A 19,403-nucleotide genomic window follows, 5' to 3' on the forward strand; every position below is an offset into this window, starting at 1 on the left:
ATATAAAGATGTATAACAATCGTACAGATTACATACATCTTTGTGGAATTAGATCACAAATTCTGCACAATCCAGTGATTATAAAAAACTTTCACCTGTGGGTTAAAAACAATATATACAGTGATCTGGGGAGCGCTCACTCACCGGGACTCCACGTTGCTTTCAATGCGGCTTGTAAACAATGAAACTGCGCATGCGTGCCGTGACCAATCAGTCTCACGGCCGCACGCCAGTTTGTTAATGCATGCGCAGTGCGCTACATAATAGCCCAATCGCATGTGTAGAACGTAATGTCCGGTCATGTGTGTCAACAGAGAGGAGCGTGCGGGTAACCATAGTAACATACATAAAGTCTATACTCCGGATATGGCAATCCAATAGTGGAAAATAACGGCTCCGTATTTAACCCGGCAGCCAATCAGAGATGTTGAATGAAAAAAATGGAAAATAAAATAAAGTGAAAATTAAAATAATCAGGTGCAAGGTCCTCTAGCATGCACACATGTTGGAGCTGCGTACCAAACTTTCTGTGGTTGCAGGTGGGGATAGGGGACCGATGCACGGCACCATTGATGTGTTAAACATCCATCACCCATAACTTAAGTGACTCCCGGAACCACCAAATAGGTGGCACTCGGAGACCACACGGGTCAACCCCCTGTGTTCCATAAGCCCTCTCGGCTTTGCATAATAGGTACCCAACAAATCGTGTGGGACAAAACAGTCCAGGTCCTTATAGAGCACCCCTCTCAGGACGGTATTAACCGACCAAACAGAAAAAAATAAATAAATATGAAAAAAATAAAAATTAAAAAAAAATTAAAATTAAAAAATAAAATATGAAATAAAACCATATGAAACCCCACTTAATGCTCACTCTCTATGAACAACACAGACATATACAGATAATACAGGGATTTTAATGGCATAAAGATACATATAGACAATTGATGAAGTGAAATTATTATAATTTTTTTTTATGTCCGGTGAGTAGAGGCTTTCTCCCGCAATGAACCACTGTAAAAAAAAGCAAGAAATACAAAATTAATGCAAAATTAATTACTTGCATACAATTTGCATAATACTAAACAAAACTGTGTATACTGAATATACAGATACCAACATATCATGTAACCGGGCTATGTACAAAGAAACTATCTCACCACTATTCTTGATAACATTTTAAAGTCTACATTTAAACCATTTGGTTTTAATGACCCTAGCTGAAATATCCATTTCAATTCTAATTTTTTAAGTATGGCCTGTCGATCACCTCCCCTCTTTAGGGGGGGAACATGGTCTAAAATCATAAAACGCAAAGTGCTTTCTGCATGTCCAAATTCCACAAAATGTTTTGGCACAGGTAAGTCCGTTTTTTGTTTTCTGATGGTGTACCTATGTTGGCTTAGCCTGGTTTTCATGTCCCATGTGGTCTCCCCTATGTAGAGGAGGCCTCATGGGCACCACAAGGCATAGACCACGAAAAAAGAGTTACAATCTAAATAATATTTGATGGGGGTATTCATCATTGGTCACAGGGTGTATGAACTTCTCTCTCTTCACCATGTATCTACAACTGACACATGTCCTGCAGGGGAAACTACCCTTTCTTTCCACAGAGAAGAACTTTTGTGTTGCTCTCCCTTTAGCCGAGACATCAGCCCTCACCAGTCGGTCCTTTAAATTTCTAGCCCTCCTGTATGACATCAAGGGGGGTGTGGTAAACTCAGGAATGTTAACATAACCACTTAAGACATGCCAGTGTTTACGGAAAATCTTACCTATCAAGGGTGAAATGTCATTATAGGTGCTGACAAAGGCTATGTGTGTAGACTTAGAATGGTCCTGTGTCAATCGTCCCCCTCTATCTGTACTCATGACCCTCGCCCGTTGTCTCTGAATAAGGTGCTGAGGATAGCCTCTCTGTCTAAAATTGTGGGTCATACGTTCTAATGCTTTCTCCAGTTTGTCTGGTGTGTCAGTGATCCTCCTTGCCCTCAGCATTTGGCTAAAGGGCAAGGAGTTAACCATAGGTCTAGGGTGGCAGCTGTCGTACCTCAGAAGTGTATTCTTGTCCGTGTCCTTAGTAAACAGATTTGTGGCTAAACGTCCTTCTTCAATGGTGACGAGTACATCAAGAAAACTGATGGCATGTGTCGAGTGAGTCAAAGTAAATTGGATGTCTGGGAGATGGCTATTCAAATAGTCCTGAAACAGAAGCAGTTGGTCAAGATTACCAGTCGAAATCAAAAAAATATTGTCAATGTACCACCAACACTCCAGGATAAACCTGGAGTGGTGGGGTACATAGACAAAACGTTCCTCAAACTCGGTCATGAACAGATTTGCGTAAGTCGGGGCCACGTTACTGCCCATGGCGGTCCCCGGGCGCTGCAAATACAGTTTATCGTGAAATATGAAATAATTATTTTCAAGAACTAATCTCAGCAAAGCAGTAACAAAGTCAATCCTCTCTTCAGTAAAGTTGGTCTTCCGTAGTCTAGTTGTCACAGCCTCCACACCTCCATCATGCTGGATGGAGGTATAGAGGCTGACAACATCGAAGGATGCTATGATGGAATCAGTAGGCACGTGTACATTAGCAATCTTTTCTAGAAAATCATTAATGTCCCTAGACATTATTTCTAGAAAAGATTGCTAATGTACACGTGCCTACTGATTCCATCATGGCATCCTTCGATGTTGTCAGCCTCTATACCTCCATCCAGCACGATGGAGGTGTGGAGGCTATGACAACTAGACTACGGAAGGCCAACTTTACTGAAGGGAGGATTGACTTTGTTACTGCTTTGCTGAGATTAGTTCTTGAAAATAATTTTTTCATGTTTGACAATAAACTGTATTTGCAGTGTCGGGGGATCGCCATGGGCAGTAACGTGGCCCCGACTTACGCAAATCTGTTCATGACGGAGTTTGAGGAACGTTTTGTCTATGTACCCCACCACTCCAGGTTTATCCTGTAGTGGTGGCGGTACATTGACGATATTTTTTTGATTTGGACTGGTAATCTTGACCAACTGCTTCTGCTTCAGGACTATTTGAATAGCCATCTCCCAGACATCAAATTTACTTTGACTCACTCGACACATGCCATCAGTTTTCTTGATGTACTCGTCACCATTGAAGAAGGACGTTTAGCCACAAATCTGTTTACTAAGGACACGGACAAGAATATACTTCTGAGGTACGACAGCTGCCACCCTAGACCTATGGTGAATTCTTTGCCCTTTAGCCAAATGCTGAGGGCAAGGAGGATCACTGACACACCAGACAAACTGGAGAAAGCATTAGAACAGATAGAGGGGGACGATTGACACAGGACCATTCTAAGTCTACACGCATAGCCTTTGTCAGCACCTATAATGACATTTCACCCTTGATAGGTAAGATTTTACGTAAACACTGGCATGTCTTAAGTGGTTATGTTAACATTCCTGAGTTTACCACACCCCCTTTGATGTCATACAGAAGGGCTAGAAATTTAAAGGACCGACTGGTGAGGGCTGATGTCTCGGCTAAAGGGAGAGCAACACAAAAGTTCTTCTCTGTGGAAAGGAAGGGTAGTTTCCCCTGCAGGACATGTGTCAGTTGTAGATACATGGTGAAGAGAGAGAAGTTCATACACCCTGTGACCAATGATGAATACCCCATCAAATATTATTTAGATTGTAACTCTTTTTTTGTGGTCTATGCCTTGTGGAGCCCATGTGGCCTCCTCTACATAGGGGAGACCACATGGGACATGAAAACCAGGCTAAACCAACATAGGTACACCATCAGAAAACAAAAAACGGACTTACCTGTGCCAAAACATTTTGTTGAATTTGGACATGCAGAAAGCACTTTGCGTTTTATGATTTTAGACCATGTTCCCCCCCTAAAGAGGGGAGGTGATCGACAGGCCATACTTAAAAAATTAGAATTGAAATGGATATTTCAGCTAGGGTCATTAAAACCAAATGGTTTAAATGTAGACTTTAAAATGTTATCAAGAATAGTGGTGAGATAGTTTCTTTGTACATAGCCCAGTTACATGATATGTTGGTATCTGTATATTCAGTATACACAGTTTTGTTTAGTATTATGCAAATTGTATGCAAGTAATTAATTCTGCATTAATTTTGTATTTCTTGCTTTTTTTTTACAGTGGTTCATTGCGGGAGAAAGCCTCTACTCACCGAACATTTAAAAAAAAAAAAAAAAAATGTTCACTTCATCAATTGTCTATATGTATCTTTATGCCATTAAAATCCCTGTATTATCTGTATATGTCTGTGTTGTTCATAGAGAGTGAGCATTAAGTGGGGTTTCATATGGTTTTATTTCATATTTAATTTTTTAATTTTTTATTTTTTTCATATATTTATTTTTTTCCGTTTGGTCGGTTAATACCGTCCTGAGAGGGGTGCTCTATAAGGACCTGGACTGTTTTGTCCCACACGATTTGTTGGGTACCTATTATGCAGAGCCGAGGGGGCTTATGGAACGCAGGGGGTTGACCTATGTGGTCTCCGAGTGCCACCTATTTGGTGGTTCCGGGAGTCACTTAAGTTATGGGTGATGGATGCTTGACACATCAATGGTGCCGTGCATTGGTCCCCTATCCCCACCTGCAACCACAGAAAGTTTGGTACGCAGCTCCAACATGTGTGCATGCTAGAGGACCTTGCACCTGATTATTTTAATTTTCACTTTAATTATTTTATTTTCCATTTTTTTCATTCAACATCTCTGATTGGCTGCCGGGTTGAATACGGAAGCCGTTATTTTCCACTATTGGATTGCCATATCCGGAGTATAGACTTTATGTATGTTACTATGGTTACTCGCACGCTCCTCTCTGTTGACACACATGACCGGACATTACGTTCTACACATGCGATTGGGCTATTATGTAGCGCACTGCGCATGCGTTAACAAACTGACGTGCGGCCGTGAGACTGATTGGTCACGGCACGCATGCGCAGTTTCATTGTTTACAAGCCGCATTGAAAGCAACGTGGAGTCCCGGTGAGTGAGCGCTCCCCAGATCACTGTATATATTGTTTTTAACCCACAGGTGAAAGTTTTCTATAATCACTGGATTGTGCAGAATTTGTGATCTAATTCCACAAAGATGTATGTAATCTGTACGATTGTTATACATCTTTATATTACATTATGTACATGCACACTGGGATGATGTTTTGAAGATTTATTGATGTTTGGATATGAATATGTATTTTGAGTTATTTTGACACTTATTAATTAATCACTTGCTTGATTAGCACTCCTATAAAATATGTGTGATCCACTTTGTATATTGAGCTTGAAAAAGACCAGGAGAGCTGGTTGAAACGTCGTTCTCTACACTCATGTTTTTCTGATGGAATAAACCACCGTTTGATTTTTCACGAATACGTGTGTGCTGCGGATATTTCTTCTAGATAGATAGATAGATATGATATAGATAGATAGATGGGAGATAGACAGATATGAGATAGAAAAATAGATAGATATAAGATAGATGGATAGATGGATATGAGATAGATATGTGATAGATAGATAGATAGATAGATAGATAGATAGATAGATATGAGATAGATAGGAGATAGATGGATAGATATGAGATATATAGATAGATAGATATGAGATAGATAGATAGATATGAGAAAGGAAGATAGATAGATAGATATGAGATAGATAGATAAATAGATATTAGATAGATAGATGGATAGATAGATAGATATGCAATGGATAAAGGCAGCACACCACGATGATATAATCCAAAAACTGTGAATTTATTCCATGATGTAGAAAACAACATTTCGGCGATCTCTCACCTCCATTTTCAAGTGAAAATGGCGGTGAGAGATCGCCGAAACGTTGTTTTCTACATCATGGAATAAATTCACAGTTTTTGGATTATATCATCGTGGTGTGCTGCCTTTATCCATTGCATATTTAGTAAGAACCGGAGCACCGAGGTTCAACAGGCTTGCACCCATTCCACTATTCTGGATGTGCTGCTTTTTATGAACTTTCTAGATAGATAGATAGATAGATAGATAGGAGATAGATAGATAGATATGAGATAGATAGATATGAGATTGATACACAAACAGACAGATGATAGATAGATAGATATGAGATAGACAGACAGACAGATGATAGATAGATAGATAGATAGATATGAGATAGACAGACAGACAGATGATAGATAGATAGATAGATATGAGATAGATAGATAGTTAGGCAATAGATAAATAGACCCTACCCCGAAAATAGGCCCTAGCTGTATTATCGGGGTGGGCTGTAATATAAGCCCTACCCCGAAAATAAGACCTATGCCAGTGGTCTTCAACCTGCGGACCTCCAGATGTTGCAAAACTACAACTCCCAGCATGCTGGGAGTTATAGTTTTGCAACAGCTGCAGGTCCGCAGGTTGAAGACCACTGACCTAGACAATGCCCGGGCTGCAAATATTAAAAAACAAACTTAAACTTACCTTCGTCCTTCGTTCCCCCATTGCTAAGGCACCGGCCTCACTGTCCTCCGCTGTTATCGCTGCTTCCTGGTGTTGGGACGTCACAGAGCCTTCAGCCTATCACTGGCCGCAGCGATGTCCCGCCTCTGGCAATGATAGGCTGAGCCCACTGTCATGTAAGGAGTCGGCCAGCTTCTTACATGACAGTCGGCTCAGCCTATTATCGGCAGAGGTGGGACATCGCTGTGGCCAGTGATAGGCTGAAGGCTCTGTGACGTCCCAACACCAGGAAGCAGCGATAACAGCGGAGGACAGTGAGGCCGGTGCCTTAGCAACGGGGGAATGGAGGACGAAGGTACGGTAAGTTAAAGTTTGTTTTGTAATACCCTATTTGCAGCCCGGGCACTGGAATAGATACAGAGCAGCGGCCAATCATTATTTGGGGGGGGAGAAGCTGCGCTTGCGGGCGACAAACGATTATTACCCCGATGTGGGGTTGCTGGTCTGATAAACCGGCGGGGAGGGACGTTGGGCTTCAGAGCTGCGCCTATCACATGATAATAATGGGGGGGGGGGGGGTAAATACCGTGAAACCTCCATGTTGTTTAATGTGCATACCGTACTGTAAATAAGTAAGCCCTACCCTGAAAATAGGCCCTAGTGTGTTTTTTGTGGCTAAAAGTAATATAAGACCCGGTCCTATTTTCGGAGAAACACGGTAGATAGATATGAGATAGATAGATAGATAATTGACCATTGCTTTAAATATTCTGTATTATATAGTAAGAATGGATTTTGAGATATTCTAGCTCTAGGAGGGAAGGCAGTTTGACACGAACACTATGTTATGTATTTTGTCTTTCATTTTTTTATCACTTCATGAGCTTCTGAAAGAAGACAAAAGCTTCCCAAGAAGTGACAAGTTTTGAATATGATAGTCTTGGGACAATGGAAAATGTTCTATTTCCGCCACACTGGAAGTCTTTAATCCTCATGGAATAAATCAATAGATTGTCACATGCAAGGAGCAGAACATTTCGGATCTGATTGATTTTGTGTGTATTATGCTTCATAGGAATGCTGTACAATGGATTTTGAAGCACATTTCTCTAAATCAGTGTCATGATGGATTTTTTTTAAGGGATGTCTGGAACGAGAAGAAACTATTTGATCTCGAATCTTGAAAAGTTCCTCTTGTAAGAGATAAGCAATGTATTAAATTACAGTGGAAAATCAGGCTGCTCAACCATCCGGTCAACACAAAAGAGGACGAAATTGGTGTATTTGAAATTTTGACCACCCAGTACTCCAAATATGGTTTTGTAACATGTTGTGTCTCTGTGACTGCCAGAGGTACAATCAAAGCGGATGAGCTGTGTGTGATCCTACCCTTACAGACCTAGTTAAAGCTAAACAACAGTAGTACTGATGTACTGAAAATTACTGTTTTCAAATTTGATTTGATTTTCCCAATATTGTTCCTGCAATTATTTTTGTCATTCTAATAGCTTCGAACCATTTTATTTATTATCCATAATTGAGTCCTGCTTCCTCCACCCACTTATAGAGAAAGCCTGTGAGTCCTCCTTCCCCCACCCACTTATAGAGAAAGCCTGTGAGTCCTGATTCCCCAGCCACTTTTAGAGAAAGCCTGTGAGTCCTCCTTTCCCCACCCACTTATAGAGAAAGCCTGTGAGTCGTGATTCACCACCCACTTATAGAGAAAGCCTGTGAGTCCTGCTTCCCCAACCCACTTATAAAGAAAGCCTGTGAGTCCTACTTCCTCCTCCCACTTATAGAGAAAGGCTGTGCGTCCTGCTTCCTCCACCCACTTATAGAGAAAGCATGTGAGTCCTTTTTTAACCACCTCCTTATAGAGATAACCTGTGAGCGCTGGTTCCCCCACCCACTTATATAGAGAGCCTGTAAGTCCTTCTTCATCCATCTTCACATAGAGAAAGCCTGTGAGTCTTGATTCACCACCCACTTATAGAGAGCCTGAGAGTCCTGCTTCCTCCTCCAACTTAGAGAGAAAGCCTGAGAGTCCTGCTTCCTCCTCCAACTTAGAGAGAAAGCCTGTGAGTCCTGCTTCCTCCTTCCACTTAGAGAGAAAGCCTGTGAGTCTTGCTTCTGTGATGTCCCAGTCAGGGGCGGACACATACAACAGAGGGCCCCTGTGCAAAGAATATGCCTGCCCCCCCCCCCCCCACCCAGGTAATATGTTTGCTAGGTAAGCAGGTAGTACATTTGCAAGTAGTAAATTAGGTAAGTAGAACATTCTCTAAGTAGGTAGGCAAGTAGTAAGTTTGCAAGTTATTTAGGCAGGTAGTAAGTTTAGTTGGTAGGAAGGCAAGTAAAAGGTTTGCCGCTAGGTAGGTAGGTTACCGTATATACTCGAGTATAAGCCGGCCCGAATATAAGCCGAGGCCCCTAATTTCACCCCCAAAATCCCAGGAAAAGTTATTGACTCGAGTATAAGCCTAGGGTGGGAAATACATCATCCCCCCCCCCCTGTCATTATCCAGACCCCCGTCATTAACACCCTCATCATCATCACCCTGTCATCATCCCCCCTTCATCATCCCCCCTTCATCATCCCCCCTTCATCATCACCGCCTGTCATCATCCCCCCTTCATCATCCCACCCCCCTTTCATCATCCCCTTGTCATCATCCCACCCCCCCCTTCATCATCCCCTTGTCATCATCCCCACCCCCCTTCATTATCCCCTTGTCATCATCCCCTTGTCATCATCCCCACCCCCCTTCATCATCCCCTTGTCATCATCCCACACACCCTTCATTATCCCCTTGTCATCATCCCCTTGTCATCATCCCATCCCCCCTTCATCATCCCCTTTTCATCATCCTCTTGTCATCATCCCACACCCATCTTCATCATCCCCCTGTCATCATCCCACACCCCCCCTTCATCATCCCCTTGTCATAACCCCCCCCCCCCTTCATCATCCCCTTGTCATCATCACCACATGTCATCATCATCACCGCTTGTCAATGTCTGATACAGTGGTCTTCAACCTGCGGACCTCCAGATGTTTCAAAACTACAACTCCCAGCAAGTCTGGGCAGCCATCGGCTGTCCGGGCTTGCTGGGAGTTGTAGTTTTGAAACCTCTGGAGGTCCGCAGGTTGAAGACCACTCCGGCCTTCGACATCATCCAGCCCCCTCTCACCCCCTTTAGTTCTGTACTCACCTCCGCTCGGCGCTGGTCCGGTGCTGCAGGACTGTCCGGTGGGATAGTGGTTCCGGGCTGCCATCTTCACCGGGGGGCCTCTTCTCCGCGCTTTGGGCCCGGAATAGAGGCGTTGCCTTGACGATGACGCAGAGGGACGTTGGTAATGAACGTACCTCTGCGTCGTCGTCAAGGCAACGTGACTATTCCGGGCCCGAAGCGCGGAGAAGAGGCCCCCCCGATGAAGATGGCAGCCCGGAACCACTATCCCACCAGACGACCTCCCCACCGGACAGTCCTGCAGCATCGGACCAGCGCCGAGCGGAGATGAGTACAGAACTAAAGGGGGTGAGAGGGGGCTGGATGATGTCGAAGGCCGCAGTGGTCTTCAACCGGCGGACCTCCAAAGGTTTCAAAACTACAACTCCCAGCAAGCCCGGACAGCTGATGGCTGCCCGGGCTTGCTGGGAGTTGTAGTTTTGAAACCTCTGGAGGTCCGCAGGTTGAAGACCACTGAGGGCGGAGAGTTCACTCGAGTATAAGCCGAGGGGGGTGTTTTCAGCACGAAAAATTGTGCTGAAAAACTCGGCTTATACTCGAGTATATACAGTATAAGTTTGTTAGGTAGGCAGGAAAAGCATTTGCTAGGTAGGTAATATGTTTGGTTGGTAGGTGGGTGGCCATGTTACATTTGGTAGGAAGCCCTTAGTCCAGTGTTTTCCAAACAGGCTTTGGCTGTTTGGGCATGCTGGGAGTTGTAGTTTTGCAACAGCTGGAGGCACTCAGGTTGGGGAACACTGGACTAAGGGCCCAACTACCCACCAAAATGCCACCTTCTGCTGCAAAACTCTAACTTCCAGCTTAAGACTGTCCGAGCATGCTGGGAGTTGTAGTTTTGCAACAGATGGAGAGACAATGTTTCAAAAACATTGCCGTAGTTAGCGTTTCCCAACCTGGGGGCCTCCAGCTGTTGCAAAACTACAACTCCCAGCATGCCCGGACAGTCTTAAGCTGGGAGTTAGAGTTTTTCAACAGCTGGATGCACCCAGGTTGGAAAACAATGGACTAAGGACCTACCTAACAAACCTGAGTGTCTCCAGCTGTTGCAGAACTATAACTCCCAGCATGCCTGGACAGCTAAAGACTGTCAGGGGAATGCTGGGAGTTGTAGTTTTGCAACAGCTGGAAGTCTCCAGGTTGGAAAATACTGAAAATACTGAGGCAGTGTTTTCAAAAGAGTGTCTCTCCAGGTGGTCCAAAACGACAACTCCCAGCATTCCCGGACAATCTCTAGCTGTCAAGGCATGCTGGAAGTTATAGTTTTGCAACAGCTGGAGGCACACTTATTTGTAAACACTGGTGTAACACTGGAGGCACACTGATTTTTAAAACTGGAGCTGAAACAATGATAACACTGAGCGCACCGTGATTCACTGACCTGCAGGAAAAGCAGAAGGCGGCGAACAGAGAACGGGACACCAATATTGGAGCAATGGGAGAGCATAGACAGTTGAGTTAGTTTCTTTTGGAATAATTTTCATCCCTGGCGCAGTGGATAAAACTAGAATAAAATGCTAAAAAAGCCAGCAAGTAGAAGTAAAACGTCCGTCTTTATTCAGGGTTCTTCCTTAAAAGCCTTCACGGTGGCAGACAAACCGTGAACATATCAAAAATATGAAATATTGCACAAACAGAGGGGGGGTCCCGAGCAGTTTCTGATCTATCGATCCTTATTCATAGCCTGTAGATCCTCAAATGAGGCACCCTTATATACTCCAGGGCATATTCCCCATTCCCACAGGAAGGGGAGGGACAGGTCCACATCACATGTGCACGTGATTAAAACAAAAACATGGGACCAAACACAGATAAATTATTCGGAGACATATCAGTAATGTAATATTAAATCTGTTTTGCTATTTAGACCATGGGGTTGAATGCAATTCAAAAGATAAATCCACATGATTTCCCTATTGTGGAGGGATCGAATATGGTCACCTCCCCTTTTATTTAGCTTCACCTTCTCAATGCCTGAGAACCTGAGGGAAGTGGTGTCTGAATTATGACATATTAGAAAATGTTTAGATATGTTAGAAATGTTCGAGCTTAAAGGGCCAGCACCATGTCTAATGTGCTCTTGCATGCGTTTTTTAAGGGACCTTTTGGTGGAACCCACATATGTTAAGTGACATTGTGTGCACATGATTTTATATAAAATAAAAGTGCTATCACAGTTTATAAAGTTGTGAATGACATGGCATTTGCCATCCACCGTACCTTCTATTTTCTGGCATTTTTCGGCAAAGGGACATACCACACACCGCGATTTACCGCACTTGTGGAAGCCCTTGGTGCTAATCCACTGGGTGGTAACACTAGCCGTGTCCACCATACTGGGAACAAGGAGATTGGATAGAGTAGGTGCCCGCCTCACAGCTGACTTTATAATCTCCCCTACCGTGGGATCTGTTGATAGCAAAGGTAAGTGTTTAATTACAATGCGTTTGATGTCATTAAATTCTGGACTGTACGTGGTGACAAATGTAGAACAATCTTGTGATTCAGTTGGTTGCTTACTTGTAAAAAGGGATTTTTGATCCATAGGATCCACTCTCGACCGAGCTTTTTTCAAGAGCCATCCAGGGTAACCTCGAGCCGCCAGGCGTGTGCATGCTGCATCAGCTTCCCTGCGGTACACCTCGGCGAAAGAACTGATCCGCTTAATTCGTATAAGTTCACCTACTGGTATGGCTCTTACCGTTTGTTTGGAATGGCATGAATTCGCCCTTAGGATGGGATAGGATATTGCCTGATATCTTTTTTCTGTAAGGATCAACCTCAATTTTATTTGTATCAGGGTTGCCACGTAATATGAAATCCAAAAAGGGGGTTTTGCTTTTACACCATGTGTGGGTAAACGTAAGATTGAACCGATTATTATTGATATATGTCATGAATGCATCAACGGTCAGATGGTCAGACGACCAAATGATGAACACATCGTCTACATACCTCCCATACCATGCGAGGCATGTGGAAAATGGATTGGTGTCAGAAAAACTGCTCCTCCCACCAAAAAACAAAAAGGTTAGCCCGAGCTGGTGAAGACTTGGCTCCCATTGAAGCACCCGTGCGCTGCAAATAAAAATTGTTACCAAACATAAAATAATTGTGTTTTAACGCAAAATCTACCACCTCAACAATGTAATGTCTCAAATCCACAGAATATTTAGAAAATCTCATCAGTATATCCGAGAAAGCTGATAATGCCAGGTTTTTCGGAATTCTGGAATAGAGCGATTCAATGTCGCAAGTAAGCCATGACAGAGAATCGCTCCATGTGAATTCATCCATGATTTTTAGCAAGTGCTTAGTGTCCTTGATATAACTTTGGCATTGCATAACCAGAGGTTGCAGTACTGAGTCCAACCACTCGTATAGCTGCTCGTTAAGGGATCCGATCCCCGCCACGATCGGACGCATCAGTGGCGGGAATCGGTCCTTATGCAGCTTGGGTAGCGAGTGGAAGATAGGAATAATTGGAGCAGGCACGAAAATATAATCCACTTCTTTTTGGGTCAAAATAGATCTGGCTTTCCCCTCTTCCAACAGAGTCAACAGTTCTTTTTTTAAAAGGTTCAGTGGGATCCCCACAAAGTTTAAGGTAAGTTTTATCATCAGATAGTAGATTTTCATTTAAATTGATATACAGTCCAGTGTCCATACATACTACCGAGCCGCCTTTATCGGAGGATCGGATCGTCAAATTTTTGTTTTTCTTTAATTTCTTTTCCTTTTTATTCAAATTAGGATGAGTTGTATTGGACATTACTTTTGATTGTAGATTAACCAAATCTTTCATGATAAGGTCCTGGAACCAATCAAAAATTGCTGGTCTGGTCTGTATGGGGTAAAAATTTGGGTTTATAGTGGAGAAGGTATGTGCAGTATTCACTTCATCACAAATTGATATCCCACTATTTTCAAGGAGACAGAGATCTCTAAAAGCAATTTGTTCTGCTAACGTATGCATTAGTGGTAAATCAGGGTTTATAGAAAGTTGAGGTGGGTCCGATGGTTCATCAGCATTTTCCACAAAAAAATTTTTCTTAACTGTTAAAGTTCTCACAAATTTATTTATATCCAAAATTGTCCGATAAACATCAAAATGATGTGTAGGAGAGAAACCCAGTCATTTCCACAGGACCGAGGTTTCTTCATCTGTAATGATTTGTGCAGAAATGTTTATAACTTGAAAATCCTCTTTTACTTTTTCCGTTTGTCCTTGTTACGCTCCGAAGCTCTTCTTCCTATGTTTTCTGCCACCGCGCATTCCTCGTTTTTTGACTGTCTTCTCGCATTGCGATTCTTGTGAGTGTTCACATATTGCAGTCCCCGCTAGTGTCCGTGGTATCTGAACAATCTGAATTTTCAGTAAACTCCTGGTCAGAAGAATTAAATTCACATGAAGCAATTCTCTGTCGTGGCTTACTTGCGACATTGAATCGCTCTATTCCAGTACTCCGCAAAGCCTGGCATTATCAGCTATCTCGGATATACTGATGAGATTTTCTAAATATTCTGTGGATTTGAGACACTACATTATTGAGGTGGTAGATTTTGTGTTAAAACACAATTATTTTATCTTTGGTAACAATTTTTATTTGCAGCGCACGGGTGCTTCAATGGGAGCAAAGTCATCACCAGCTCGGGCTAAGCTTTTTGTTTTTTGGTGGGAGGAGCAGTTAATTTTTTCTGACACCAATCCATTTTCCACATGCCTCGCATGGTATGGGAGGTATGTAGACGATGTGGTCATCATTTGGTCGTCCGACCATCTGACCGTTGATGCATTCATGACATATATCAATAATAATCGGTTCAATCTTAAAGGGGTATTCCAGGCAAAAACTTTTCAACTGGCTCCAGAAAGTTAAACAGATTTGTAAATTACTTCTATTAAAAAATCTTAACCCTTTCAGTACTTATGAGCTTCTGAAGTTAAGGTTGTTATTTTCTGTCTAAGTGCTCTCTGATGACACCTGTCTCGGGAAACGCCCAGTTTAGAAGAGGTTTGCTATGGGGATTTGCTTCTAAACTGGGCGTTGCCCGAGACAGGTGTCATCAGAGAGCACTTAGACAGAAAATAACAACCTTAACTTCAGAAGCTCATAAGTACTGAAAGGATTAAGATTTTTTAATAGAAGTAATTTACAAATCTGTTTAACTTTCTGGAGCCAGTTGATATATATATAAAAAGTTTTGGCCTGGAATACCCCTTTAAGTCCCAAGATGCCCTTGGTCATAGTTGGGTTAAAAGGTCAAAAGATTAAAATATATAAACTAAGAAGACACTGTGAAGTACGGGGATATACTCGGCAGGCCTGGAGAAATATTTTTCTAAAAGATGTTTTCATGTACTTGATGTATTTCTAGGTGTATATTAATATATATATATATATATATATATATATATATATATATATATCACTCACGCTTGGAACTATATATATATATATATATATATATATATATCACTCACGCTTGGAACTATATATATATATATATATATATATATATATATACACACACAAATCAAAAAATATGTTGCAGTCTCTTGTAATACCTTTTTTATTGGACTAACAGAATTTTGTAGAGACATGCTTTCAGGATTCCCCCCTTTATCAAGTCCAATAGACAAGGACTAATGATCAAAGGACTTTATAAATTATCAGGGAGGAATCCCAAAAGCTTGTCTCTACAAAATTCTGTTAGTCCAATAAAAAAGGTATTACAATCTGCATCACTGGACTAATATGGCTACTCACATTTACTATACAGATATACACATACCTGAAGATGGTTTAGAACCCTGTGATGTCACACATGCTTGTGATGATGTCACCGTAAGCTGTACAAGGAGGTGCGCGCCGGCTGCAGTCTCTTCAGTGTGTTTTGCATTCACAACCTGTGGTGCAAAGTGTTTGTTAGAGAGTTTCTATTTGCGATAGAGAATTCAAGATTTTGACCGTTCCTTGTCTGAAGAGAGAACCACAAGGTAAGTCTCAGCCTCTTCTATTCATACATACACAGGGCTTTTTGTTTTACAGTTTTTTTTTATTGCTGTTGCTTTTTTTTTAGCAAAAAAAAACAAGAAATTAATTTCCAAAAGAAATAACAAAAGTTATATTCCTCATAGCATTGTGACAATACTTGGCTTAGGCATTAAACATAATAAAACGCACAGATAGTATCATGACCAGAGCTTTTTCTTGCAAAACTGCTAAAATGCAATTATGCCCAAAAAAGCCCCCAAGAAAAAGAGTCCTAATTCATGATGTTCTGAAAGATATAAGTCTATGAGAAAGATTTGGTGGTGTAGTAAAAGAATGACAGAAAGATTAGGGCAGAAATATAATATTATATAATAGAATTCTGTGTGTACTAACAATAGAAATACTCTGGGTACTCCGAAAGGGAAAATTTTCAAATCAACTAGTGGCAGAAAGTCATATAGGGTACGGATAGATCCCAATGAGGTGGTGTAGGTTCATTATTAGTAAATGTATATAGCAGGATAGCCCAATTGTATCTACAGTATGAAGTTCACATGGCCCAGTGACCATACAGCCAAGCCCTTATAATCCGCCACTACTAGGACAGATTCAGGGTTATCAGATATTACTAGGACCGGAGAGATTCAGGGTTATCAGATATTACTATGACCGGAGAGGTTCAGGGTTATCAGATATTACTAGGACCGGACAGGTTCAGGGTTATCAGATATTACTAGGACCGGACAGGTTCAGGGTTATCAGATATTACTAGGATCGGACAGGTTCAGGGTTATCAGATATTACTAGGACCGGACAGGTTCAGGGTTATCAGATATTACTAGGACCGGACAGGTTCAGGGTTATCAGATATTTCTAGGACCGGACAGGTTCAGGGTTATCAGATGTTACTAGGACCGGACAGGTTTAGGGTTATCAGATATTACTAGGACTGGACAGGTTCAGGGTTATCAGATATTACTAGGACCGGACAGGTTCAGGGTTATCAGATATTACTAGGACCGGACAGGTTCAGGGTTATCAGATATTACTAGGACCGGACAGGTTTAGGGTTATCAGATATTACTAGGACTGGACAGGTTCAGGGTTATCAGATATTACTAGGACCGGACAGGTTCAGGGTTATCAGATATTACTAGAACCGGAATGGTTCAGGGTTATCAGATATTACTAGGACCGGACAGGTTCAGGGTTATCAGATATTACTAGGACCGGACAGGTTCAGGGTTATCAGATATTACTAGGACCGGACAGGTTCAGGGTTATCAGACATTGGAAACCTCAGGGAAGACGTCTCCATATAAAACAATTATAGAGAAGCGTCTTCTTCTGAGGCTGCGATGGTCTTAGTGTTATCTTGTGGTTCTGTGCTGGACATTTCTGCTCTGTATGAAGGATCTATTGTATAATGACAGGAATGATGACATGTTGTCTAATGTGATCCCTTATCTCTCTCTCTCTAGTGTTTTCAGGCTCTGACCTGTGACCATGGCCTCTCCACAAGACCCATTGCTGAAGGAGGAGGAAGAAGCAATGGAGGACCATAGTGATATGGATGTAGAAAAGGGAGATATCCCTGAGAGGCAGAACCTGCCATCTCTAAGCGTGATGTCCACCGCACATTCCATCATCACCGTAGTGATCCTCGCCTTTGTTAATTTGCTCATCTATGCAAATCGCTCCAGCGTGGCGGGGGTGCTGCCTTATATACAGAAAGCATATGACACCAATGCTAGTCTGTCCGGCTTATTGAATACATTGTTCATTGGAAGCTACGTGCTGGTCGCACCAATTGCCGGATATTTGGGCGACCACTGTAATAAGAAATATACTGTTTGCGCAGGAGTCATCGTTTGGCTGAGCATGACACTTACCCTGTCATTCATCCCTGACGGGTATTTCCTGCTCTTCCTGCTGACGAGTGGGCTGGTTGGAGCCGGAGAGGCGACTTTCTGCACCATCGCCCCCTCCATCATTGCAGACCTTTTTACAAGTGACCAGCGGACCCGCATGCTGAACGTGTTTTACTCCGTCATACCTGTAGGCTGCGGACTAGGATACATCATCGGGCCCAAAGTGACTGATGCAGCAAGGGGCGATTGGCACTGGGCGTTTCGGGTCACCCCTGGCCTGGGCCTCATAGCTGTGGCTTTGATGATTTTGGTCACAAAGGAGCTTCCAAGAATGACTACAAACGGGAAGAAGAACAACAAATCCCAGAAGTTTGCCAAATGGGCGACAGATCTGAAAAAACTATTTAAAAATCGAAGCTTCATGTTAACCACCATGGGATCGACGGCTGTATCCTTCATAGTGGGAGCCATAGGTGTATGGGGTCCGTCATACCTGACCCACGCACGAACACTCCTACAAGAAAAGGACCCTTGCCGTGCTGAACCGTGTGACTATCACGACATCCTAATATTTGGTGTGGTTACAGTCGTTTCCGGCATTCTGGGAGTTGTAGCAGGGACGGAGATAAGTAAAAGATATCGCAAATCCAACCCACGGGCGGACCCGCTTGTGTGTGGATGCGCGATGATGCTCTCCGCCCCTTTTCTTCTGTTGGCATTGACTTTTGGCAACATCAGCCTCGTTGCCACCAACATCTTCATCTTCATCGGAGAGACGCTTCTGTCAGTAAATTTCACCCTCATATCTGACATTATACTAAAAGTAGTAACTCCGTGGAGGAGATCTTCAGCCCTGGCCGTGCAGATGACAATCTATCACCTCCTAGGTGACGCCGGCAGCCCGTACCTCATCGGCCTGATATCTGACACCTACGAACAAGGATATGCCAAATCCCCTCTTCTGAAATACCGCAGCCTGGAGTATGCCCTCATGACCTGCACCATAATGGCAGTCATCGGAGGGGCCTTCTTCATGGCCGCGGCCCTATATATAGAGAGGGACGAAAAAGAAGCAGAGATGGAATCAGAACCTCCGTCATCCTCCTCCTCCTCACTGCTTCCTGCCGATGAGGACCGCGCTTCAGACTGAGGAAAAGTCATTGCTTACCTTTATCTCGTTTACTTCATTAAAAAAAAAATTAAGAAAAAAATTACTGCATTTGTTCTATGTTCCACTTTACCCCTTATTCTCTACCCAGGGGCGGACACAGACAGCAGAGGGCCCTTGAGCAAAGAATGTGCCTGTGCCCCCCCCCCCCAAAACGTCAATTGTTCAGCACCCCCCCCTCCATGTGTCACTTACTCAGGTGGACCCCCATATGTCACTTGCTGTATAAGTTTCTAATTATTTATTAAGGCCTCCCATTTGCCGCAGCTCATTCAAGCCCCCCACATTAGGTAGCATAGATTCCCAACATTAGGTAGCATAGATTCCCCACATTAGGTAGCATAGTTTCCTCACAATAGGTAGCATAGTTTCCCCACATTAGGTAGCATAGATTCCCTACATTAGGTAGCAGTTTCCCCACATTAGGTAGCATAGTTTGCCCACATTAGGTAGCATAGTTTCCCCACATTAGGTAGCATAGTTTCCCCACAATAGGTAGCACAGATTCCCCACATTAGGTAACATAGTTTCCCCAAATTAGGTAGCATAGTTTCCCCACATTAGGTAGCACAGATTCCCCACATCAGGTAACATAGTTTCCCCACATTAAGTAACATAGTTTCCCCAC

General features: G+C 42.9%; 1 protein-coding gene across 1 annotated transcript; it reads left to right on the top strand.

Annotated features, from left to right (window-relative positions):
• Positions 1-15,639: 15,639 nt before the first annotated feature.
• Positions 15,640-18,785, top strand: LOC130358367 (protein spinster homolog 1-like). The gene is made up of 2 exons (XM_056561531.1): positions 15,640-15,738; positions 17,218-18,785. Exon 2 carries the CDS (start codon positions 17,243-17,245, stop codon positions 18,755-18,757), a length of 1,515 nt encoding a protein of 504 aa, XP_056417506.1. The 5' UTR covers positions 15,640-15,738; positions 17,218-17,242; the 3' UTR covers positions 18,758-18,785.
• Positions 18,786-19,403: the final 618 nt, after the last annotated feature.

The sequence above is a fragment of the Hyla sarda genome, chromosome 2, assembly GCF_029499605.1.
Source record: "Hyla sarda isolate aHylSar1 chromosome 2, aHylSar1.hap1, whole genome shotgun sequence".
Taxonomy (NCBI): Eukaryota; Metazoa; Chordata; class Amphibia; order Anura; family Hylidae; genus Hyla; species Hyla sarda.

Bases quoted from the DNA above. Each gene is read 5' to 3' on its own strand.
- LOC130358367 (XM_056561531.1), top strand. From the start codon at position 17,243: ATGGCCTCTCCACAAGACCCATTGCTGAAGGAGGAGGAAGAAGCAATG.